The following is a 24012-nucleotide window of genomic DNA, read 5'->3' on the forward strand; positions in this document are numbered from 1 at the left end:
AGATAGCTGGGTGATAAGAAGATTCTGGTTCGAAGGGGAGGATGGGTCGAGTCCCGATGAATCGACGCGTCAAATATCAATGATATGTTCACCGAGGAGAGCCAAAACGCGCGGTGATACAAAATTTAGGTATTGTGGGATTCGGAGAGGGGTCGCGGCGCGGTGGCGATGACCGGAGCTTAGATTAGGGCTGTTAAAGGGAATGAACCGGAAAGATGGTGTCGCGGACAAGTTCGGATGCAAGTCGACGATATACAAAAACCGCAGAGATTCAAGGACTTGAGTTGCTTGCGTCAAAAGGTTGAATCTCTTTTTTATCGATGCTCCGTCATCTTCCATGGATCGTGGAACCTTTGTATTGACCAATGACAAAGCGCACGTCCCTCCATGGGCCCGGATGAAAGGTGCGGGTCATTTCGGTGATCTAGAGCCCGTGGGGAAGTGATAGGAAGACAATTCATTTGATTCTATTTAATGTCAGTTGATCTGCTCGTGGCTTGTAACCCCCGCATTCAACATTTCTATCAAGTTCTACAGTACGGAGTATGATACTACCTATTCTTCCGAGGTTCACTGTTCACGTATAGTATAGAAAGTACATCATGTTTTGTTGGGATCTCCTAGGTACAATTACTACCCTCAGATTATGTTTAACTCGGCACACTTTTCACATCCGGTTCTTGGTCCACGATTATAGTTTCGACATCCTCGCTGCTCTCCGAGGCAATAAAAGTGGTGCCTTTCCTCTGATCCCTAAATCATACATTGTTAGTATATCACCTATTATGCAGCAAAAGGCATATCTTACCTTCGATACAGGACAAGAGCAGTAATAAATCCAGCCCAGAGTAAGGTATAGAATGTAAATGCCACCGGCCACCCTTTGATCCATTGCGGTGCACCATAGTGACCTGAAGTTGGAAAGACAAGAAGGGGAACCCAGATCTGGAAAGAGTATCCAAATGTCATCATTGATCCCTATTTAAATCATTCGTTTAATTAGCGGAGTTCTCGCAATGTTTAGATTTCATTCTTACCAAAATCAATGCTCGCTCTTCAGAGTCGTCCTTCACGATAGTATTGACAGTTGAATAGAGGATCGGACTAAGGCAGCCCGAAAGACCGAGCATGTACCACGCAGCAAACCTATAGTACTCCATATGTATGGTCAGTAATTCAATCACCTAGCCGAGGTTGTACATTTGGAAAGACACTGAGACGTACTTCAATCCTGTCGGGATATTCCAGATAATCATGCATAGTGTTGAGAAGAGACACCCAAGCGTGGCAATTGTGTATATGATCCAAGACGGGTAGATCGCAGCAACAGCTGTCCCCAGCCAGGATGCAACAATCTGGATGGCATAGATCACTGTAGGTAGTTTATTGATTTGGGTCACTGAATATCCTTCTGCTTTAAGCCAAAGGTTCATATATGATCCAGGGTATGATGAAATGATCATGCATCTATAACAGCTCATTAGTCACAAGTCCATTAACACTGATCAGTCTACTCACGCATAACTAGTAATGAAGACCCAGATATGCCACCGTTTCAGAGATCGCTTGAACACATCAAGACTCAACTTCCCAGGGCGACGAATCTCTGCTCTACGTATTCGTTCCTTGGCCAAAGAGATATCACTCTCTGTCAGGTAGAATGGGCGAGACGAATCTGGAATCCCCGGGAAAATGATAAAGCCTATCAATGCCACTGGAATAGTGAAGATTCCATCAATGATGAACAGCCATCTCCAACCAGGCATACCTCCAACTCCGGAGAGATTGGTATAAGCAGCGGATTGAAGGTATCCACTAACCATGCTTCCAAGCGGGTTACAGATAAACCAGGTACCTGCTCGCTTGAAAAGTTCGGGGCCTGAATACCAGGAGCCTGAAATAAAAATTGTCAGTATCGGTCTGCCAGGATGAAACCAACTTTTAGAAACCAACTTTTAAAGAGACTTACCAAGAATGAAATGTGTTCCAGCGAATACAGGAGCTTCCAGCATTCCAACGAGGAACCTCAATGCATACAACTGTTCGACATTTGTCACTCGGCTTTGGGCAAATGTGCAAATTCCCCACAAAACTTCAAGTCCAGGAAGCAGCCATCGAGCCCTGGGCGATCGGATCAGCATTGTGTTATGGGTTTAATTTATTGGTCTAAACTCACAATTTTGGACGTGACATCAGAAGTAGTCCAGGAACCTGGAATACGACGTATGCGGTATAGTAGCAAACATTGAAGTAATTAAGCTGGTTGCCGTATAGACCAAAGTCTTCCTTAAGACCACTCGTATAAGCATTGCTGATGTTGGTTTGATCTGAAGTATTCTTGTTAGTCTTTAACATCTGACGTTGAAATGATTCATCCTACCGAGATATTTCACGAAGACTGCGATTATTAGCTTATATTTGAACTTGGCTCATAATAATGTATAAGACTCACAACATAGGCAAGCGAATACAAGGATTGAAACATCGAGCTTGAACAACAATCTAGAGGATGAAAAATGAGCTATTGTCACCACAACTGGTTCTTCAAGGTTTAAAAACATACTTTCTTTCTTCAGCTGGGTACGAAGATGGATACCAATTGAATACCTCCTTCAAAAACGCGCAAAATCCCGGCCGGGTAGCTATCGACTTCTGTCCACTGGCAGACATGTCGATCAAAACATTCAACTTCCCTGAATGTATGCACGCTCAGACAGACAAAACAATGCTACTACCAGTATCGCATTATCAGTCATAAAGGAGCCAATTTATCGGCATCTTTATAACATTTGAATAAAGAACCGCACAAATCACATCAGATAAAAATGGTCCGAGTGTATAGCTAACTGCGATGCCATTTCTCCACTCCCTGTCGCGATCATCTGCATCGGAGGAATACTGAAGGACATTTCCCTGTTAAAGCTCCATTAAGGTTTGTCTCAGTATGAGGCCTGCCTATCATCGAGATGAATATGGCCTATGAAATGTTCATAGGTACTAAATACTTGTTTGTCAAAGCTGACAACTGCGACATACGGCGGAACGATGGCGTGCCCGAGCCCTCGATCCCCTCACTCAATACCGAAAATTAGCCGCTATCTCATTGATTCTACTTGAGTACATCAATGACGTGCTTGTATTATGAATATCAAATATGAGATGTCAGGAAGTGCGGGGTTTAATTTGGTCTAGATGAGGCCTTGGACTTTATATGCCCTGCATATTCCGGATTGCCCATATTGATCTCATATTGCTCAACTGCAGAACTTGAAACTCCAACCTTGGCAGTTGAAGAAAACTTACTCTCAAAATTTCAAGCTGAACTCAATCCAAATCCACGAGCCAATATGCCTGGCAAAATCATCGACAAATATGATCATGTCCCTGTCACGAAGGAAGAGCGTTAGTGTATTGAATTTGATTGCCATATTACGAGACTGACAGTTTTAGTGGACTGGGCTGAGCTGGTCACTCTTGACTTAAGCCTTTATGAGCAACCAGGTGGCAAGGAGCAGCTTGTTAAGCAACTGAAACATGCCGTGCAGCATGTTGGTAAGAATCAAACCATCGGATCGGAGTAATAATTCATCTAAACATGACTAAACTAATATCGACTAATAGGATTCTTCTATGTGAAAAGATTCAATATCAGCCAAGAAGAAGTCGATCGTCAGTTCGCTCTTGGACGTGAATTCTATGCCCTTCCCCTAGAGGAGAAGCTCAAGTACCACAATACCAACGATCTTGTTAATGGAGAGTATAACGGCTACAGGCCCGCTGGCCACCGCATGTAAGACATGCACTAAGTATTAGCAACTGAGTCATCTACTGACTTGTTCTTAGCATGGGTAATGGTGTGAAAGACAACGTCCAGGTTTACAACATCCCGAAATTTGATGGATTCCACCAACGACAACAGCCCCCTGTCATCGCCGATAGAATTGAAGAGATCGAAGCTTTCAGCAGGGTAAGCAGAATCTTTCCTCATTTACTGATTCAGCCGCTGATAAAATCTAGAAATGCCACACCGAGGTAGTGGAGAAGTTGCTTCGCCTGTTTGCCATTCTTCTCGAGCTGCCAAGTGAAGACCAACTGGTCCGCGATCACCAGTACGATGTGAAGGGCGAAGACCACCTACGCTACATGCACTACGCAGCACGCTCGGTAGAGGAAAATAAGAAGGTCGGCAGTCTTTACAGTGCCGGCCACACAGATCTCGGATCCATTACTCTGCTGTTCCGACAGCCAGTGGCAGCACTGCAAATCCTTAATTCTGCAGGAGAGTGGAAGTGGGTGCGTCCTCAAGATGGAACGATCACCATTAACACCTGTGATGCTCTTACTGCATTGACTGGAGGGTATATCAAGTCAAGTATTCATCGAGTTCACACCCCACCTGCGGATCAGGCTCACGTTGACCGTTTGGGAGTTCTTTACTTTGCTCGGTAAGGTCATTCCAAGATGAACTGAGGTGAATTCAGCTAACTTTTGAAAAGACCCAACAACCATGTGGTTCTCGATCCCATCGACAACAGCCCGGTGCTGACTCGCTTGGGTCTCACGCAGAATGCTTTCACAGAACTTGGTCAGCATCTTACTACTGAACAGTGGGTTAAGGTTCGACAGTCTCAACAGCAACGACGCAATAAGGATATCAAAATTTCCGAGACTGGAAAATTCACTTACGGGAAAGGGGATCTTGATATCATTCCTGGTTTAAAGGCGAAGATGTATGATTAAATGGAATTGATGTAGGAATCAGTTTGCTTAGAGTCTAATTCTCAATAAGCGATATCAGACTGGATGAATCAAATGTGAATTTAGCGTCATTCGCAATCAAGAATGGGTCGGTCCTTTTTAAATTTCATGATCTTCAACAAAAAAAATCAATTTTAATGAGGCTGAGCGTGGTAATTGTCAAGATGGCGAATAGGGGCAGACCCCTGAAGCTTAGCTTGTTCTCGGCCCGGAATCCCTCCTCCTTTTCAACCTCCCCGCAGTATCCAGTCAGAATCAATTTGAACTAAAGTCATCACACCGAGCCTTACGGAGTACTTCGGGCAGATATGGCTTTTGATCTTGATACGGCGTCGGTCCATGCTAGCCGAGGACTGGAAGCGCCAAGTCATGATGGCATGCTTGAGCTTTTACTAGCCGTGTTTACTATTGGTCTCATTCTGGTAAGATATCAGACAACATGATACTCGTGAAAAGGAAATGAACAACTTAAACTTACCAATTCAAACAGTTCGTATATGTGAAAGGGAATTTTCATGCAACGCTCATCGCAACTTCTCAACCCGCCAGCAAAAGGCCATTACTCTTCAGAGAACAGCTCCGAGGTCTAATACCAATTATCATTCATCGACTAGCAAAAGTCTTCTTTCTCTCAAGATTCGCCGCAAGAGGCTCTAATCTCAAGAGTTGCTTCTATCTGAACATAACGGCAGAGATTCTCTTCTCGACGCTCAAAGTGTTCAATATCCATATGATCCTCAACCGATCTCTCAAAGGGTCATATTATGAGCGTATATTCAACTCAAACATATGGGTCAAAATTCTTCCAGCTACGCTACTACACAGCGTAACTTCAAGCATATGCTTTTATTACCCCGTACATTTTAATCGACAACTGAGCTTCAGAGATGGAAATGTGAGTCCTTATGGAAGGACTGAAATCTTTATCGTCTTTGCACTCATGTTGGTCCTCTACTTTGGGATTGCGGTGCCTTGTTATGGTATCTTCATTCGTGTGGCCGCGTCCATACTACCATCCCAGTCTCGAGGCGATTCCAAGGCCCCCGTGAACACCCCGTTGAGCATTTGGAATGCATGGACCACATTTTCCCGATCAAATTGCATTCAATTTTACAAATCCCTTGCGATAACCCTGGGATTAGAAATAGGGGTGTCTATTAGTTTGTTTTTGATTTTGATGGCACGCTATCATCCCATGTTGCATAATGATGCGGCTGAGTTTTTTGTCAAATATGCTGGTTGAAAAGGTCTACCAGTGCTCCTGATGTCTGAACCTGGCTCAATTTGCATCAATACTTTTAATATGGGCCAAATAGAATCTTGGAACTTGAATACTAATTACATAACCATCATCCTCGTGCTTCAGGGCTGGCAAAAAGGTTAACGGTCAGCCACCTGGGCATATTCCTTTTCATTTCATTTTTCTTCTCCGCGTCTTCCCAACTTCAGGTCTTTGCTAAATTAAATCATGGACATTATAGAGTTTGCATCCGAGCTCAGACCATAGAGTTTTACACGTGAAGAGAAGAAATGAATAGATTTAGACTTCGTCCGATTGTTCAAGTCGCGCATTTAGACTCCAGCCTGCCCCGTTAGATATCGTATAACTATGTAGTCATATAGTTTATGGACCCTAACCCCATATTTGGGTTACTAGTACATTCAAGTCTAGCAAGGATCGTCTAAAATCTATGTCGTGCACCCATCTCACCGCCTAGTAAATAATATAGATTTGTTTATCAGATTCTTCAAGAGATTTTCTCTTTTCGAAATCATTGTTTGTCCATATTCTAGCTCAGATGAGATGAAACTTGCTACTATGGATTCGGATACCGTGGGGCAACATTAATATATGTGAATACTAGTGGGACCATCAGTTCGGTGAGACTATAAAGCTAACATTCCTTGAATGAACCCTATAAGTGACTAATTTTCCTGCAACTTAGATGTCCTTCCTCGGTATCTGCTCCCAAGATTTGGACCCCTCTGGCTAAGAGTCCAATCCCTGATTTTAACGTTGCTGACCTGGTCGCTTACATGCGAGGGGTCCCTGTCAGTCATTCGGCAGGATTCAGGCACATGCGTCATCGCGAATATTCTTCATGGAGGGTCGCATCAGACCATAGCTTGGCTCCGAGTATCCGCTCCGGTAGGGCAAAGGATGTGTTTCCTGTCGATCATAGCCCTGGGGAGACGTCCGGGGTGCGGGGTTAAGCAGATCATTGGAGTCGCTTATCCTAAAGTTTGCCCGACAATGACCCAAGGAACGAGCGATGAGAACCCGCTGGTTCAGGCACATTATGATTACCAGGTTATCCCTGAAGAAAACCGGGTGATATCTATTGAAAAATCACAGAATACTAATAAATATGTGATATATTGATGTGATTCATCCGAAGCATCCACTGCTTGGGCGGTGTGCCATTTTTTTCGGTCTAGCTTAGAGAGGAATTATATCCTCAGGGGCCATGGGATCAACCGTGACCCGCGGACGTCAATATTATGCTGCCTCGGTTGGTCGATTCAATCACATTCATCATACCTCTGGAGCCATTATATAACCAACTCCCATCGGAGAGAGACTCACTTGAAGTCTTGACCTCAAGCTTCAAGTGATATCTCATTCCAATATGGTCTCCAGCTCTTCGGTACGGTTGGCCCTGGTAGCCTTGATTACATTCCTCCTAGGGCTTGCATCTGCTCTTCCAACAGTCCCACATCATCCGTCTCGTTCGACACCCGAAGTCCCGAGTGAGGATCCTTTTTATCAACCTCCAGCAGGCTATGAATCCGAAGAACCCGGAACTATCTTGCGTCAGCGCACCATCACTGTCGCTTTCCTAGGCCTCATTCCAGATCCAGTGGAAGCTTACCAGCTTTTATACCGCACCACCGCCATTAACGGCTCCGCAATTGCTACCGTGACCACAATTTTCAAGCCCACGAATCCCAAGACGGATCGATTTGTTTCCTTCCAGACGGCCTACGATAGTTCGGCGACAATCTGTGACCCCAGCTATAATTATCAGCTTGGAGCGGCTCAGACAGATATCATATCTTCTGCTGAACAGTTGCTCCTTCAGGCCTACCTGCTTCTCGGCTACATTGTTGTTTCTCCTGACTATGAAGGGCCAGAAGCAGCGTTCGGGCCGGGTCGTCTAGCTGGAATGGGTGTTTTGGATGGTATGCGTGCAGTGAGCAACTTTGATACTCTGGGCCTCTCTAGCAGTACACCTATGATTGTTGGCACTGGCTATTCCGGCGGTGCCATTGCAACTGGATGGGCTGCTTCCCTCCATCCTAACTATGCCCCCGACCTTGACATAAAGGGTTGGGCCCATGGTGGTACTCCAGCAAATCTTACTGGTACTTTCATGTTCATTGAGGACACCCTGTTTAGCGGATTTCTTCCCCTGGCGTGGTTGGACTATCTTCCTCCACTGCTTATGGTGCTGAAATGAATCCTATTTTGGACAGTGTCCTGACAACAAAGGGCCGTTCTGTTCTCGATGCCGCTCGGAGCACCTGTGCTGTTGGAGATATCCTTGATTTTGCTGAGCAGTCTATCCTTTCCACCACTATCAACACTCTGGGTGAAGGTCTTATTTATAACGCGACTATCCAGTCTGTCCTAAAGCAGAATACGATGGGTGTGAACGAGGATGAGACCCCGACCGCGCCCGTCTTCATGTATCATGCTTCCCAGGATGAGATTATTCCGTACGCGAACGCTTCAGCCTTATATGATGCATGGTGTGGCTATGGCGCGGATGTTAGTTTCACCACGTACGGGAATGGTGGTCATGCCACAACCGAGCTTATTGGTCTGCCCGCTGCGGTTAGCTTTATTCAGTCTGCCTTTGCAGGCAACACTACGACTGGTTGCTCCAGCAATAGTGAGTTAACCAGTATCCTCAACCCAATTGCCTTGGGGGGTTGAACTTGAACCTATCCTGGTGAAGATCATTGAGGTTCTAGACATTCTGGGAACGAGTGATTCCAATCTTGAGAATGATCTTGAACTGTTACTGGATGTGGTATCTTGGTAGAATCTAACCAGACTCTTCCTTATCTTGTTCTCTCTGTATCCCCTATCTCTGCAGGGCTGGATTAACTATAAAATCCTGGTAGAGGATCTACTGTGGGGAACGGGAAGGACCGGGGACAATCAATTTCAGATCATTTTCAGATTCAATGTTCTCGATAAGCACTGAGGTGATTTGAATCATATTTATTACTTTATAGTACATACTTTTGTTTATAATGTTTATCCTAATATAATCATATCTAATTTCTCCTCTAGAGCCTCTAGATATCTTCTTCATTTTATAAATTAGCTTTAATAATTCTTATTTCGTGCTCACTTGCGTCATCTCTCCGCGGCTCTGCGCCGCATTTGAAAGGGGGCTCGACCATCTAAGCCCTGGAGGATAATGGGAGATGTCAGCCCTAGAAGTCTTTTCTTTTCTTTTTTCTGTTCATTGGTCATTCTTATATTGTCTTAGTATGTGAGTCATTCACATATTATCTTTTTTTTAAACCCTTTCTAGAGCTTATCATAGCATCTCATTCACGAACTCGTGTCGATCAGGTGGATTTCGTGATCATCCGCTCTTATCCCCTTATCTTTGACCATAAAGAACCCTTAGTTCTTTATAAAACAAGACCCTGTTTATAAAACCACCGATAATAACTTTGTCTTCATATTGCTTTTCTCTATAGAAATAACAAGCATCAATATAATAAAAAAAAAAGAAAAAAGAAAAAGAAGAAATCATGTAAACGGTTGTGATCAGCTGTGGAGTGGCGTAGTCTTGCTCGAGACCGAGTCACCGGGTGTGCGTCACAGACAATCTCCGCCTTCTCCTTCTCCCCAAAACTCACTGTCCCCCAGTTCCTCATTAATAACATTATAAACCCCCCCACATCATGGCTTTCATGGTCTTTTACCCATAAGGTTTCACAACGGATTCTCCGCGCTGTGAAGCGTCTCTCGCTACACTGATTTGCCAGGGTTCATTTATGCGGAGAAGCTTGTACTGAAGGTCCCTTAGGCTCCGGTTTCAACGATGTGCTTAACTTCTCTCATTGTTTGATCCCACGATTTATCACTCTTTTTTCTCTTACGGTGTGACTTTAGATTGTCCATCTCTCCTCCTTCGTCCATTTTTTCTTTAGCATGGCCGTCTTTACCGACTCCATCTCTCTCGCATCGCACTCCTGATAACGGAATTCCCCTACTGATAGCACACGCTCCCCCCAGCTTCCATTTATTGGGGTAAGCTCGTGTGCAATCCCAAATCTCATCCGCATACGTATCCCACTGATTCTCTTCTCAAAAGAGATTCCCAATCATGCATCAAAACCGAGGCCCCTCGTCGGTGCCGGCGCCTAGGTTCCCCTCCAATCCAAACATCCCAAGCACTCTGGGCACGGTTCGCAATGACCCCAGAGACTCAGACTCGGCGCCACCTTCCCCCACCGTTGACTTAAGAACATACCAGACTCGTGGATTAGGCATCGGTCCTGGGACAAGTCATTCTGGACAAACAAGAGGGCTCGCTCCTCCACGTGAAGCTATGGTCAAGCTGAGCCAGATTGTATCGGTATGCCCCCAGAAGGTCCCACACCATCCTGGTTCTATGCTAATTTTCTTCTTTTTTTCTCCCCAGAGCTACTTCGCAAAATCAGCTTTGATAATTATTAGTTCTCGTGTAGATCTTCCCCTCTCCTACAGAGGGGATGATCCGGAACCGAGAATCAACCGCTGGGTATGTCTTGTTGGAAATCCTAATTGGTCTTCGCTTTGGTTTTGCCAAAATTAAATGGAAATTGCTAACTACTTCATATTTTTATGATACCAGTTCAATGTCGAGATAGATGATACCGATGTCCTGCGAGATCCGTTGACGATATGGCGAACTTGCGATCTCATGACCGATCGACCACCGCCCCTCATCATCGAAACATACATAACTACCGAAGCTCTTGCGGATAATCAATGTCTCGCCATTCTGGACGATTTTGGAAAGCGATGGGATGTTCGTGAATCCCTTGCGAACTTGAAAGGCAAGGGTTCCAAGCAAAGCCAGCCAAAATCAGACGAGATCATCCTGGAACGATGGAAAATGGAGTTGACGCCTTCGTCAGGCAGTCCTTCTGCTGACATGGGATCCAACCTGCCGAATGTATACAAGAAGAGCATCGTGATATTCCGATCCTTGTTCACTTATTCCAAGTTCTTGCCCGCATATAGGTTCTCAAAGCGCAACGCAAAGATGCAAACCAGTCCCGCTTTGCAGATTCAATATCGGATTGTGGAAAGATCTCGACAAGAACCAGAGTTTGACAGCTTAACAGTTCCGTTGTATAATGGGCAGGATGATGTGGTCGATAAATACAACTTTGGAGTGGCAGACTGCCCTGTCGGTCGTTTCTCCGCTGAGGTCTTGTATCGGACGAATTGTGATTTCCGAGTCGAGGATTCAGAGGCGCTCTTGAGTTCCCGCTTCATGGGGGATACTGAGGATCTCTTTCGGCCCTCCTTGCCTAGAGAGCTTATGCCTAATGTCGGTGCCAACCCTGAAGTTGGATCGGTTCCTGTTGGGAGAAGAGCGGTAGAGGATCCAGATATTTCGCGTGCGTATGGGAGCATGTCAACATACCACCACGGAGGTCCAGGAACTGGCACAAGTCCAATTTCAGCGTTGCGTGCTGTAAGAGATATTGGTCCAAATTCCCCCTCGCCCACGGATTCATCGTTTAATAAGAAGCTGCTGCCTCCTGCAAATATCGGGGCTGTAGGAGGTCGGACTGCTCAACTTGCAAGTGAGGGTGCAAGTGCAAGATCTGCTCGTCGCCCATCCATTTCATTCCAACCTTTTAAAGCACCTCCCCTCTCTGCCTCTCCCGCTTTGGCCGACACACCTCTGGGCGTTTCTCCCCGAACCGCTTCTGCACCACGAGGAGGCTCTACAGGAACATCTGTGAACTCCCGGTTCATGCCCCCTCCTTCTACTGCTGCCTCAGCACGTCGACCCTCCTCTATTGTTGCAGAGCAAGCCATTTCCTCCTCCAATTCCGCCTCTCCAAAGCCGGCTCCAATCTCCCGATTTAGTAGTTCCTTCAGCCACCGTCGTGGCCGTCCATCTTCCGGTGGAGTGCCAAAGATCGACGATGACAATTCCAGCGGCAAGGCGAGTGCTGCGTCATCTAATGTCCAGCCTGGTTCTGGCTCACTGGTAGACGCCACTGGGACAAGTGCAGAATCCATTCACGCGGAAGACGAAAACATTCGTGAGTTCCTGAAACTTCTCGACTCCCAGAAAGATCTGTTCGATCGACCTGGCTCTTCCACCCACGGGGCCAGCTCCCAGGGACCTCGCATAATTAATCTCGGACCTTATCAACGTATGCGTGCATCATTTGCTACATTGGCAGATTCGATGATGGCATCCACTCACTTGCAACGTTCATCGCCATCCTCGAGCAAACAGCTTTCCGGGGTACCTCCCATGGTTGCTGGTACTTCGATATCCTCGGCCTCTTCTCCTGGCAAACCCATCTCTCCCCATACCCCACATACACCTGCTATCAGATCACGCCTGAGCTCGAACAGTGTGGCAGATGATATTCAAGGTGAATTGGGTCACCGACTTCCTCGAATTGAGCCAGAATCTCCTTTAGAAGAGAATCCCAGCAGGGAGACAACGCAACGTGACCCAGCTACTGCAGCTGCGATCGATATCCCGACCTCCCCACAACCCTTCGCACCAGCCTATCGTCGCTCTAGTTCCGCCGCCCAGCGCGGACGAACTACCGTCCCTGATGATGACGAGATTTTCACGTATGGCATTCGAAGCGTCAGTCTTGGGGGAGCCTATCGGCGCGAGAGTGATGGTGGCGACGTAGACGCCGCTCAACCTGGAGCCGGTCCAGCTTTATGGGCAGAGGACCCCAGTGCCAGAACTGCACGTGGAGGCCCAGCTACATCTACACGAAGTCGAGAGGCTACAGTCCTGCGAGAGCAGACTGTCTCGGTACCAGCTGCGGCATCCACATCATCCAATGTGCCGCATCTGTACCAGCCCCGTTTCTCTGCACCTGGTCGAGGATCCTGCGATGGTCCTCAATCCCTCAGCTCTGCATCGAGCAGCCTTGCCCGCGGAGCTACCATCCCGCCTCATCTCACTGAACGAGATGCAGAGCGGGATGGAAATGCCAGCGGTAGCAATAGCGGGATCTCGATGGAGATGCGGCTTGCTTCCCGTCGACCTAGCCGCCACCCTCCTCCATCCCAGTATGAGGATGATGAGCCCCTGCTCTTTGCAATGAGCGATTTCGGGGGCCCTCGCCGCAGCGTGGAGGAAAATCGTCTGAGCAATCACGGCGGTGGCTCCACTGGTAGCGCTCGACGAGCCAGGTGGTAGACGTGGAGCTGGAGTTCCAGCTGGAACTAACTTCTACCATGCTCTCTCATCTTTAGTTTTTCTTTTCTTCTTTTCCTTCCTCTTTTTCTTTGCTTTGCTTTCTTGTTCCCCTGGTTCCATCCAGGGTTGTTTTCAGGGGTCTATCGCCCAACCGTGAGTTTTCGAATACCCCAGCTACACTTGCGTTTTTTTTTCTTCTTTTTTTCAAAATGATTCATATGTGAATAGAATTTCTGGTTACTTCTACTTTCAACTTTGGGTTTCTTCATTTCGTCAAATTTTCGTGTTATTTTCATTTCATCTCATCCCTGGGTATAGGGAGATTATTTGCTACAGTCTGCATGATCGATACGAAGTTATGTTTCCCTGGCGCTTTGCTCTTAAATTTGTTTCTAGCTTGGGTCATTCTTCATGATAACACGGTCTGTGTTTTGGATGTTTTGTTTCCAGTTCCCTTTTCAATTGTTCTTTTGCCATGATATACTTGCGTTTTAGGCGGCTTGATTTACTTAGAACTGAAGTTAAATTTTACACAAAATTGAAAATCCAAGTGAACTTCAAGTTGAATCTCGAGTAGATATGAGTTGTATTGAAACGGCAAACTTTTATTTCTCCAAACTCGAGCAAAAGGTATCTAACGAATTAGGCTCTAGATGCAAAAAAGACCATCATTGAACGTATGCATGATAAGAATACATATCCAGCTGACATGCTAGAAGATGAAAACCCTGGAAAGGACTAAGCAACGGTCTTTCCTATCAGGATGGGAAGTTTCAACAATCAGCTTGAATCTTAGCCCTCAGCTTTGTACAAACTTTGATAAGTGCATCCTGACTGGGTTGAGGTTGGTTCCAACCTAGCTCATAATCTCAGACCGGATCAGTTCCATACTGGAATGTGAGAATTTAATGACATGGCACCGTGGGCACCAGCACTAATTACCAGCTCACATACCCCGGAAGGCATTATTCGAAGCACTGCGACGGTCCTTAGAGCGGAACGAGGAAGCGGTCTTATCATATTGCACTTCGGGCTTATCCTTCTTGGACTTGGAAGCAGGCATGAAGCTAACTTCCCGCTCGCCGACAGCACCACCAGAGCGTGAGGGGCGGTGTCTAGCCTTCATGTTCTGAGCACGAGAGCCGAATGAACGATCGCGTGTAGAAGTAGTGCGTGCTGAAGAAGAAACCTGCATACGAGGTGGAGCTCGCTTTGTACGCTTGTAATCGGCGGAGGAAATCTTCTTAGTAGCTCCCTCCTTGGTATGTCTTGTTGGCTCGGCTTCGGAACCGGAATCATCATCGCTGGATCCGGGGACCTCATCGACAGCTTCTTGTTCGACAGCTGTAAGGCCACGTTCTTTTCTTTCGGGTTGGGGTTTGGTGCTAGGGTTGATGAGCTTGAATTCATGGGATGTCTCATCAATGGCGAAGTCTTCATCTTCGAACAGCTTGGCGAAACGGCTGTCACCAAGGGCAGTCTTGGATTCGGATGTAGTTGCGGGAGCGTCGACCATGTCGGCATCTCCACCACGCTCCAGAACACGCTGGGCTCTCTTGCGCTCAGCCTTCTCCTCGGCGTCCATCAATTTCTCTGCGAGTCTCTTGTTCACCTTCACAGCAGCCTTCTTCTTGCCACGGATACGGCTCTCGCGCTCCTTGTCGATCTTCTCCTTCACGCGCTTGGCACGCTCCTCCTCCCAGATGTACGGGTTGGTGATTAATCTCGCCTCCTCGTACAATCTCTGTGCCACGAAGTAACCGTGCATGTATGGTCGCAAAAGGTTGGTGCGACCGATAAGGTGCTCCAGGTTCAAGGTACGGAGCTGAGGAACCGTCAAGAACTTGAAGTTGTCGTAGACAGCACCAGCCTGGGAGCTGGTGAAAGCGTTGGGGTCGTTGGGGTCCTCCGCCATCTCTTCCACCAAGTTGTCCAGGAAAGAACACCACTTTGGAGCAGGTCCCAGCTGGGGAATGAAGAATGAGTGCTGTTGTCGGCCCTCGTTGGCTGTGAGGAGCATTCCACTGTCCTTGCACCAAGCAACCGAGTTGATATCCACCGCCGGCTCCACAGAGGTCCATGGGGTACCATCGCGAGGATCCCAGATCTTGATAATACGCTTATCGGCGGACATAATTTTGGGGTCGAGAGTTGCCTCACGGGTCGCAGTCGAGGGCTGGAGGAACTTGAGTGTGTGGATGGGGAAACCGTATCCTTGGTCCTTCTTGAGAAGAGGCATTGGAGATCGCAGATCATAAAGATGGATGAGACCGTTTGAGGAACCAGTTCCAAGAGTCAATCCTGAACGGTGGAACTCCAAAGCAGTAATCTCAGCTCGTCCTTCATCGGTGCTGAATTGTGTAGTAGGTGGCAAAAGAACACCAGCCCGGCCCTTGGCTCTAGGATCCCACAACTCCACCGTTCCAATAGATGTACCAAAAGCAAGCAAATTGTGACTCTCCTCAGCAATAGCACCAGTGTTAATTGATCCGGTGTTAATACCACCCTGCAGGGTACCGCCTCCAGCGGAAGTAAAATCGTCTCCACCAACATCTACCTCAAAACTGCGCATGTACCTTCCCATCTCCAGGTTGAGCCTGAAAACTTCACCCATACCATCTTGGTTAACACCGACGGAAGGAATGAGCGCCTCGGTCGATTGTCGGTCAAATACTAGATCACGGCCGTATCGCGGCAAGCGGGTTGTGTAGTGGCATCCGGATGGAGTGTGGAATTCGAGGGATCGGTCGGATTGGAGGTGGAGGGATTTGGAGTAGTCGGAAGATAGAAGGAGGAAAGTTGTGTTAAGGGCCACTGTATGACGAGCCCAGGATAGAGAGAGTTGAGGGAGATAATGGGTATGGATTTGTGGTTTGTAGGTTCCTGAGAAGGATTCGTTAATATACATCTTCAAGGATATGGGAGCTGCGCTCTACTACTAGTAGTAGTTTCCATATTTTCAAGTGCTTACCTGTACTCATCACCCATTCACCATCTTCACTGACTCGTACACACTGGCTAGCTTCTTCGAACTCGAAATCCTGTAGCAACTCCACTCGGTTCGCATACTCGGGATCATCTTTCAAGCTGCGCTTTCTGCGTTTCGCAAGCCATTCTGGGAGTGGACGAGCAGTGTTAGAGCCCGAGATGGTGTACACGGGCACCTCTGACTGATTTGACAACTTCATGGTTGAGAAATGTCGACCTTGTCGTCGTTAACGAGTTATCGCGAAGATTAAAAAAAAAAAGAAAATGATAGCGATAGGGCCCACGTGATGTACCGCTGCGGATCTCGCTGATTGGTCCGAGCGTTCTCCGTTTCAACTTCCCCCGGAATTGCGCAGCAACTCGGTGTTTTGCATTTGCGACAATCTAGATGAGCGCGTCACTGTTTGATTCAAGGATGACTCGACCCTTCTGATGGGTGTGCGCTTATTATATCTAGCGATGCGCGCGTGTGGTTCTGAACAAAGTGCCCTTCAATCCTGGAAATGACTCCCAGATCCGACCACGATCCATATCTCTATTTGACAAGGCTCCCGGGGTTGTCCGCGACCGCTAAATCATGGACTTTCCCGGAGGTGCAAGCACCAACGTTCATCTTATTGTAAGTGTAATCGCCAAACTCTCGGGAGTCATAACTGACCTGGAGACCCTCTTAGGATGGCTTCTCCACGATCTTTTGGAGAATCTACACAGAAGAGCCAGGCATTGCGAATCAACCGGAAGGTCCTGCCAATGGCTATACTATTTTAAAGCATCTTGGTCGCCTGAAAGACCTAGAGGGTAAATTACGAAATCTGAACTGTTTAGCTTCATGTCCGAGGCGACTCGGGCTGTGGGTTTTCTCCCCCACTCCAGACTTCGAAAGCTTGAACACCTTGTATATCACCGAAGGAACAGAAGTATCCAAACGGATATCAGTTGACACGACTATACTCAAAGGTATGGTCATTGAATGATAAGAGCCCAACATTTACATATTGATAAGTACTAATAAAAAGTAAACTAGTCTCCGCATCGGGCAGCATCACGTCACACGACTTGGTTAGAAGCCTTTCATCCGAAGTCCAAACTGGGCAGCAAAGACCCCAACAAGGTCAGCCTGCAGCTAGACGACCGGATGGCTATAGTAGCTCTGCAGCTATATATGCCTCTTTTATATCTGCCGTTACCGGGGCAATCAGTCTTCAATTTATTCGCTCTCATGGCGCTCTACCGCTCGGATCTCGCACCCTTTTTACGGCCGTCGAAGCTGTGGGGTATGAAAGTCCACGTGTTGATAATGAGAGCTCCTTTGCTCGAGCTTGTCTAACAACATTGTATGTCCAGCTGAACGCTACGGGCACATTAACAATTTCCACGCAAACAATCGCTCAAGATGGCATCCAGCGCCTCCACAGTCCCCAATATGATATGGCAGATCTAGCTCAACTTCAACAGGGTACAGATCTCTGGCTTTCTCCAAATGGAACCGTTGCAAGGCTGGTCACTGCTAACGTCGAATCCCCAACTGCCGTCTCGCCTGGTGTGCCGGCTTCTGTAACTTGGGCTCCAAGAAAAGCACAGTGGAAATCAGATGTGGCTCAATGGCTACTGAATTTTGGCTTGCATGTTGACACGAACGAAGAGGAGCCGTGGGTTGAAATCGAAGTATGGGAGCCATTTTTCGCAAGATTATCTGGAGAGACGCGACGGCAAAATGATGAAGCTCAATCCCCTCTCCCATTGAAACGCATGTTGTGGCCAGCTCGATTCTGCTTTAGACGAGTCAGTTCTCAAGTGCAAAGTCCCAGCATCCGCAATTCATGGCCTCTAGGGTCCACAGATGACCCGCTTGACTTCGCTGAGCGATGGCCATCGCAGGTCGACTCTATTTTAGCAAATCACCAAAAACAACCCGTTCCTATAATAGAGGAACCGCCATCCAAAGACGAAAACATGACATCGCCCAAAGCAGACAGTTTAGATGGGTTTGAGAGTCTTGCTCGAATGGCTCAATATCCTGACCTCCCGGCTGCCAACCTCGTGTATCCCACTCCGCCGGACGGGGCAGCCGTGGTTGGAATCAATAGTAACACGGCTCAGAACGACCTATTTCCCGATGATACATATTCGAATAATCTCTCCCCGGCCATGGCACAGAACCCGAAAAGTATTCCTAATGCTGAGCTGTCTCCCGATATGGATGTCGGAACAGGACACTATGATGCTAGCGATGACGAAGATCTTTTCGGAGAGATGAAAGACCGGGATTTTGGCTCGAAGGGAATCACGGATGCGGATTTCAGCTTTTTCGATGATCCGGAATTCGAGGACATGGATACTGATGCACCTAATGCTCAGCCGGAGGAGGCTGAGCAGCCTGTCTTGAAAGAGGAGAATAAACCCGAGGAGATTTCGGTAGATGATACTGCCACAACTACTGCTGTCACTCCAGCGGCTCCGGATGTCGCTGGAACGGTAGTGAAGGAAGTAAACACCACGGAAGAGGCCCGGAATGAGCCAGAACCAGTTGATGAGCCTATGAAATCACCTTCGCCTGCACCGTCACCACCCTCAGAGGGTCCGACTATAATTAGTCCACCCTTGAGTCCTGTGGAAGTTAAAAAGATTCTCTTTTCGGGGGCGCAGAAACAAGATCCCGGACGCTCTGATCACAGTCGTACTCAACAAGGTCACTACCAACCTGTTGCCTTTGAGAAGAAACTTGGAGACTGGGATCAGAAGTATGGATCTGCCGGTAAATTTTGGTTCTTTTCTGGAAATGCGCCTGATGCCTCAGATCAACTTTCGAATGCTATTCCCACCATTGGAATCCCGCACCGTGGCCGAGTCGGGTCTAATACCACCCAGGGAAAGCTCGCAGGCAAGGGTGCCACGCCTAATACATTGGCGAACAGCAATCAGGCGCAATCGGACTCGTCTGATAGCGAAACAAGCTATGACAGTGATGACATGTCCTCTGAGAGTGCCCCAAGCCCACCAACGCTCTTGTCTTTGAAAAGAAAGAGAGTGCCATCTGAATCCGATATTCAGTCTGCAATGTCGCCAGCTAAGTCTGCAGGTGCCCCAGATCCAACTGGAAATTTTAAAGTCGAAAACTCTGCGTTCTTGGGAAACTTCCTTGCGAATTTCTCGGATTGGACTTTCACTGGGTATTTTTCTTCCTTTCCTGCTCAGCAACTCCCTGTCATTGTGCGAAAGGAAGACCAGATTTCAATCGTTCAACTTCTGATAGACCAAGTCACGCAGTCATCCCTGAATCATTCGCTTGGCGGCTGCATCGACCTTTTTGGCCTTGAATGCGAAAACTTGAGTTGGCGTACTTATCTGGAAGATTCAAGCTCTCTGGGTGAGGCTTCAAAACTCGATCTCAAAAGCTACATATCATTACGAGATGATCTACAAGTAGCGCCTTCTCAACCGGCGTCTAAAGAGATACCTAAGGGCTTGATTGCGAAGATACCGGCTCCGCACGTCCGAATGCGCAGAGGCAAGGAGTACTTGGAAGCACTTCCGCCCTCTATTTCTTTTTGGGAAACATTTGGTCTTGAGCCTGCCCATGGGGCAAAGGATATCTCTGCTTATTGCATCCATCCCTATGCCGCAACAAAAGCGGCCGATGCGTTCTTAAGCCTCTTTGGTCTTCATTACCAGAGCTGTAATCTAGGCAGTCATTCCAGAGGCGACAAATCAATGGCATTTGAGAATGGGCTAAAATCGTGGGATTCTGAAACTTCCAGCTATGCCTCCATGATGCAGTCCTTGAAGAGTATATGCGAAGAACTGGGTAAGTTAGATAAATCACTCCTTTCTACCATTGACCTTACTTACACGCATTTCGATAGGGACCGATCTATCGCAGTACTCACCTAGCGCGGACAATTGCGTTGTATACATTGTCAATCCATTTCCGCACGCTGCAGCATTAGCTGATATCTGCGCGGCTTTTTGGCATCTTTTTCAACAAATAGCCGCGGACACCGATCGTCAACAAGGACAGCCTATCAACGAGGTCGTGTTGCAGATTATCCCACTGAGTTTCATCATGTCCCAGGATTCCATGGTCGTCCCCACACAGTCAGAGTATATGAACCTATCTTTCGAAGTTTATAGTCGCTGTCGACCGAAGGAATCAAGCGTAAGCCCTCTATTATGTGCCCCGGCTGTTCTCCTGGCCGATCCCTTGCCCAAAGCTATCAACTTCCGACTCGCGCCCGACAAAGCTTCCCCTCTTCAAGATGGACGCAGTCTTCATATCGCGTGTTCCAAGAGTTCTGATCAACGATGGGTTTCTGTCTCATGGACAGATGGAACTGGATCCATTCAGACTAGCATGTCCTACTGTCTCCGTTATCGTAACCGAGGCACGACCAGGGCTTTCGCAGAAATCCGAAACGAGATATGGGCAACCACTCGGCATATTATGGACAAGTTCCAAGCTCGGTGGAAGATGATCTTGGTCAATTGCGAGCCTATCGACCCCGAGGAAGTGGAAGGTAAGAAAGATATCATCACAAGTCGTATTAGGCCAGGCAGTTTGCTAATCTCTCTCACAGCTTGGAGTACTCTTGTTGACCAACAGAATAAATTGCGACCAGGCTTTATAGATCTGACAGTGATGACTGTTAGCACTATCCCCGAGTTGGTACTCGAAGCAACCCCATCGCAAATGACCACCAACGTGCTCAACTTTTCATCTACCCCCATCTCAACTCCCAACCCAAGCGTCAGCGTCGCTTCACCTGAGCAATCCGGCAATTCTCTCACCCCCAGCGCAACCTACAATGCCCCCACACCTACCGATCCCTCCTTTGAGCCAGACTCCGATGTCGTGCTCACTGACATTATGGATGAATCATGGGCTGTTGTCCTCTCCCATCGTCTCAACAGTTCTCCTCATGTTACCGAATTCCGCCCCGCGCTGGCTAGCGGGTATCTTCTTCGCCGCAAAGGCATTTCCGACAACGATGGTGTATTCACGATGACCGCCAATCTAATTCACTCTCAGCGGCCTGCGTCCGCCCACGAAGCAGTCCTCAAGGACATTCTAGGGATGTACCGGGATCTCTCATCTTTGGCGCGAGCAAGAGGTATGCGCAGTGTACAAGAGAATACCTTACCCTGGCACATCGCGACTGCACTTCGAGCACAAGAGCTCCTCAGTTATGTCTTCTAAGGCACAATATCATGGTCATATCAAGGATTGGCGACGGCGTTCTGGGATTTGAGTCGAATTTGCGTTTTCTTTTCTTTCTTGTCCTTTTCTCATATTGTTTCTCTTTTTGTACCTACATCATGGTTCTTCTGGGTACGTTGCATGCATTGATGATTAGGAAGGAAGTGAGAAGCGGATATACCATCGGCGGGATGAATTTGATTTTTCGGGGAATGAGCAGCATACTTCCATACTACCTGCATTTCTCTCATCTTCGCATTCAACTTGAAGTTTGTTTACATATACGGACTCGGAGGACATCAATATTGGATTGATGTAGATTATTACTATTTATCGGAAGGAGTTCGATGTTGTCATAAGTAAATGCTATTTGGATTGATCATCGCATATCGTAATATGAAGAACATAAAGATATCGTGACAGGATGCGGAAAGAAAACATAAATGGAAAACCCGAACAAAAGAATAATCATAAACATTCCAGGATTCACCATATCAACTCCTTAGAATAATCAACATCGAAGTATACACCTGGAAAGGCGTAATTGGGTAGGTTGTACAAGAATCGTGGATGTGGCATAAAGAGGTCAAAGGTCGTAGCACTTGAGTCATATCGGCTCATAAGATAAAAACGGAAAGAGGCAAACAGAGTCAGAATTGGCGAGATGGGGTATCGTACGGTGTTTTGGTCTGAGTTTCGAGGCAACAAATCGAGGTAACGGATCGAGGCATAAATCAAGGCGAGGCAGAAACCAAGGCGAAGTAGAAACCAAGGCGAGGCATAAATCAAGGCGAGGCATAAATCAAGGCAGGAAGACGTGGACAAAAAATGGAGATAACACCAAAAGGGTAGAAGCTTTCAAACTTCGTCTTTAGGTGTAGGTCCATGGGTGCCAGAGTCACCCTCCTCCCTCACCTTCCTCCTCGTCTCCTTCCTTCTTCTTGGAGAAGAAAGCGACACGGTTCTGGGCAGCCCAGATGGCAAATCCTGCAATTGCAAGGAGCAGGAAGAGCACAATGATGATAATAGCAATAGTGATGTTGCGCTTCACCATCTTGTCGACCTGGACCCTGGTGGGTCGTGGTGGATAATTGTGGAGGTCTGGAGCTTCGTGTAGCTGGAAGCTAAAATGGAGTAGGGTTTTGATAACTTTTGAGCTCAAGTCTTGATGGTGGCTTGATTTGAAAAGTCACGCGGAGATAGAGGAGATTGTGTAGCAGAGATAGAAAGAATTCTGGATGAAATTGAAATTGAATCGGAGCCTGGTTTGATGCTGAGTCGTTGGCTTAGTCGTCGGAAGTATATAGAGTCCACGGGTCGTGAATGTACCCCGTACTAGACGATCTCGGCGCTGAGAAAATAAAAATTGACAATATTCCAAGAATGTGAATATGGAAGAAGATTCTTAGAAACAGATGGATAAAATATTCTGGAATGCAGCGACTGGGGAATGTTATAAAAGCAGATAAATCCTTCCCAGCCATGTGCTTTTTTTACAAGGTGGCTGGGAATCCGAGAATCCGAGAATCCGAGAATCCGAGATGGCCCAAGTGTGGAGCCTGAAACACGGCTTAAGAGTTGATCTGACTTGTATGGAGTATGAAATAATACATGGTCTATGTAATATTTGTAATCTATAGAGCTGTTAATTGCCTGTTATAGTTAGCACATTCCCCTTTTAGTTTAGCCCCCAATACACTATCATGTATCACGTACCTAGCCTCCCTTCAACGCGCAGATGCTTTATATTGCTGGCTGAAGCACGTTTTTGATCAACCACAATGCTAGGAATTATTGGCTATTTTCCTTGCAGACTGGATTTGAAATCTTATCATGATTAGAATGGCAGCTGGCCATCATACATATTGGTATTTCACAACAATGGCTGTGCATGGTGGGTTAAAGTCATTATGAAAGGGCCTCTGCCAGAATCAATCACGGAACTGGAATATTTAAAGCGCGGGTCGACATTTCGGAAATTTATTGAAGCAATCAATTTTACTCGATTGCAACTTTTGGATAATACATACTTCGTCAAGCCTTGTTTTGACCTATTCAAAGTTCGGTTCCAATTCGAGATAAATTTCAACTCTCCGAGAACTTTTACGTTGCTGTTGCCCATAAAATGCACTGCAATATCATGGAAGACCCAGGGAGAGTTATCTCCCTGACTATCGATCAACGTCACTTGCATGTTCAAGATTTACGAACTTTTGATGCAAGTTGCCTGCAAAAAACTAAGTTCGTTGCTCCTACTGTGTCTACTGTCACATTTGAGCAACAAAAATTTGCGTACAAAACAATTGACCCCTCCGTTTACGAGCCTGGAGACACACAAAACATATTGTATGAGATTGATGCCCTCTCACAGCTCCGTGGACATTCAGATATTGCTCAACTGTTGGGCGTGGTTGTTTCAGAAAACCCATACAAAACCAACCCATCAAATGAGATATCAATAGTTATCACAGGATTCTTACTTGAATACTAACCGGGAGTGTCGCTGGAGCAAATCACCACCAAGGGTGTAGTCCCAAGTGATTCTTTACGGATGCGATGGGCTATACAGGTGGGAAGAGCATAAGAGTCATTATACCAGAAAGGACGAACTCACCTTGATAGCAAGCCCTCAAATATCGTCTT

The 24012-nt window shown here is 46.9% G+C and overlaps 8 protein-coding genes across 8 annotated transcripts; 6 read left to right on the forward strand and 2 right to left on the reverse strand.

Annotated features, from left to right (window-relative positions):
* Window positions 1–804: 804 nt before the first annotated feature.
* Window positions 805–2670, reverse strand: N7483_009524 (uncharacterized protein; the record flags this gene model as incomplete). The annotated part of the gene is made up of 9 exons (XM_057092951.1): window positions 805–978; window positions 1038–1146; window positions 1225–1467; window positions 1519–1894; window positions 1970–2121; window positions 2177–2327; window positions 2381–2398; window positions 2453–2502; window positions 2564–2670. The coding sequence occupies 9 exons, from the start codon at window positions 2668–2670 to the stop codon at window positions 805–807; spliced, it is 1380 nt and encodes a 459-aa protein (XP_056944125.1).
* A 677-nt stretch (window positions 2671–3347) lies between these two features.
* On the forward strand, window positions 3348–4740 carry N7483_009525 (iron/ascorbate family oxidoreductase; the record flags this gene model as incomplete). Its single annotated transcript, XM_057092952.1, has 6 exons — window positions 3348–3402; window positions 3451–3552; window positions 3622–3790; window positions 3844–3967; window positions 4018–4445; window positions 4497–4740. The coding sequence occupies 6 exons, from the start codon at window positions 3348–3350 to the stop codon at window positions 4738–4740; spliced, it is 1122 nt and encodes a 373-aa protein (XP_056944126.1).
* A 2648-nt stretch (window positions 4741–7388) lies between these two features.
* Window positions 7389–8698, forward strand: N7483_009526 (uncharacterized protein; the record flags this gene model as incomplete). Its single annotated transcript, XM_057092953.1, has 2 exons — window positions 7389–8179; window positions 8236–8698. The coding sequence occupies 2 exons, from the start codon at window positions 7389–7391 to the stop codon at window positions 8696–8698; spliced, it is 1254 nt and encodes a 417-aa protein (XP_056944127.1).
* Window positions 8699–10112: 1414 nt separating this feature from the next.
* On the forward strand, window positions 10113–13187 carry N7483_009527 (uncharacterized protein; the record flags this gene model as incomplete). Its single annotated transcript, XM_057092954.1, has 3 exons — window positions 10113–10364; window positions 10431–10529; window positions 10623–13187. The coding sequence occupies 3 exons, from the start codon at window positions 10113–10115 to the stop codon at window positions 13185–13187; spliced, it is 2916 nt and encodes a 971-aa protein (XP_056944128.1).
* A 946-nt stretch (window positions 13188–14133) lies between these two features.
* On the reverse strand, window positions 14134–16375 carry N7483_009528 (WD repeat NOL10/ENP2 family protein; the record flags this gene model as incomplete). Its single annotated transcript, XM_057092955.1, has 2 exons — window positions 14134–16070; window positions 16159–16375. 2 exons carry the CDS (start codon window positions 16373–16375, stop codon window positions 14134–14136), a joined length of 2154 nt encoding a protein of 717 aa, XP_056944129.1.
* A 377-nt stretch (window positions 16376–16752) lies between these two features.
* N7483_009529 (uncharacterized protein) lies at window positions 16753–21369 on the forward strand (the record flags this gene model as incomplete). Its single annotated transcript, XM_057092956.1, has 5 exons — window positions 16753–16794; window positions 16850–17132; window positions 17200–19980; window positions 20039–20689; window positions 20750–21369. The coding sequence occupies 5 exons, from the start codon at window positions 16753–16755 to the stop codon at window positions 21367–21369; spliced, it is 4377 nt and encodes a 1458-aa protein (XP_056944130.1).
* A 119-nt stretch (window positions 21370–21488) lies between these two features.
* On the forward strand, window positions 21489–22486 carry N7483_009530 (uncharacterized protein; the record flags this gene model as incomplete). Its single annotated transcript, XM_057092957.1, has 2 exons — window positions 21489–21501; window positions 22245–22486. The coding sequence occupies 2 exons, from the start codon at window positions 21489–21491 to the stop codon at window positions 22484–22486; spliced, it is 255 nt and encodes an 84-aa protein (XP_056944131.1).
* Window positions 22487–23210: 724 nt separating this feature from the next.
* N7483_009531 (uncharacterized protein) lies at window positions 23211–23860 on the forward strand (the record flags this gene model as incomplete). Its single annotated transcript, XM_057092958.1, has 2 exons — window positions 23211–23429; window positions 23468–23860. Coding segments are annotated over 2 exons (612 nt in total), but the record flags the coding sequence as incomplete, so codon positions are not given.
* Window positions 23861–24012: the final 152 nt, after the last annotated feature.

This window comes from Penicillium malachiteum, assembly GCF_028827825.1.
Source record: "Penicillium malachiteum strain IBT 17515 chromosome Unknown utg000004l:1.0-4883003.0:1.0-4884900.0, whole genome shotgun sequence".
Taxonomy (NCBI): domain Eukaryota; kingdom Fungi; phylum Ascomycota; class Eurotiomycetes; order Eurotiales; family Aspergillaceae; genus Penicillium; species Penicillium malachiteum.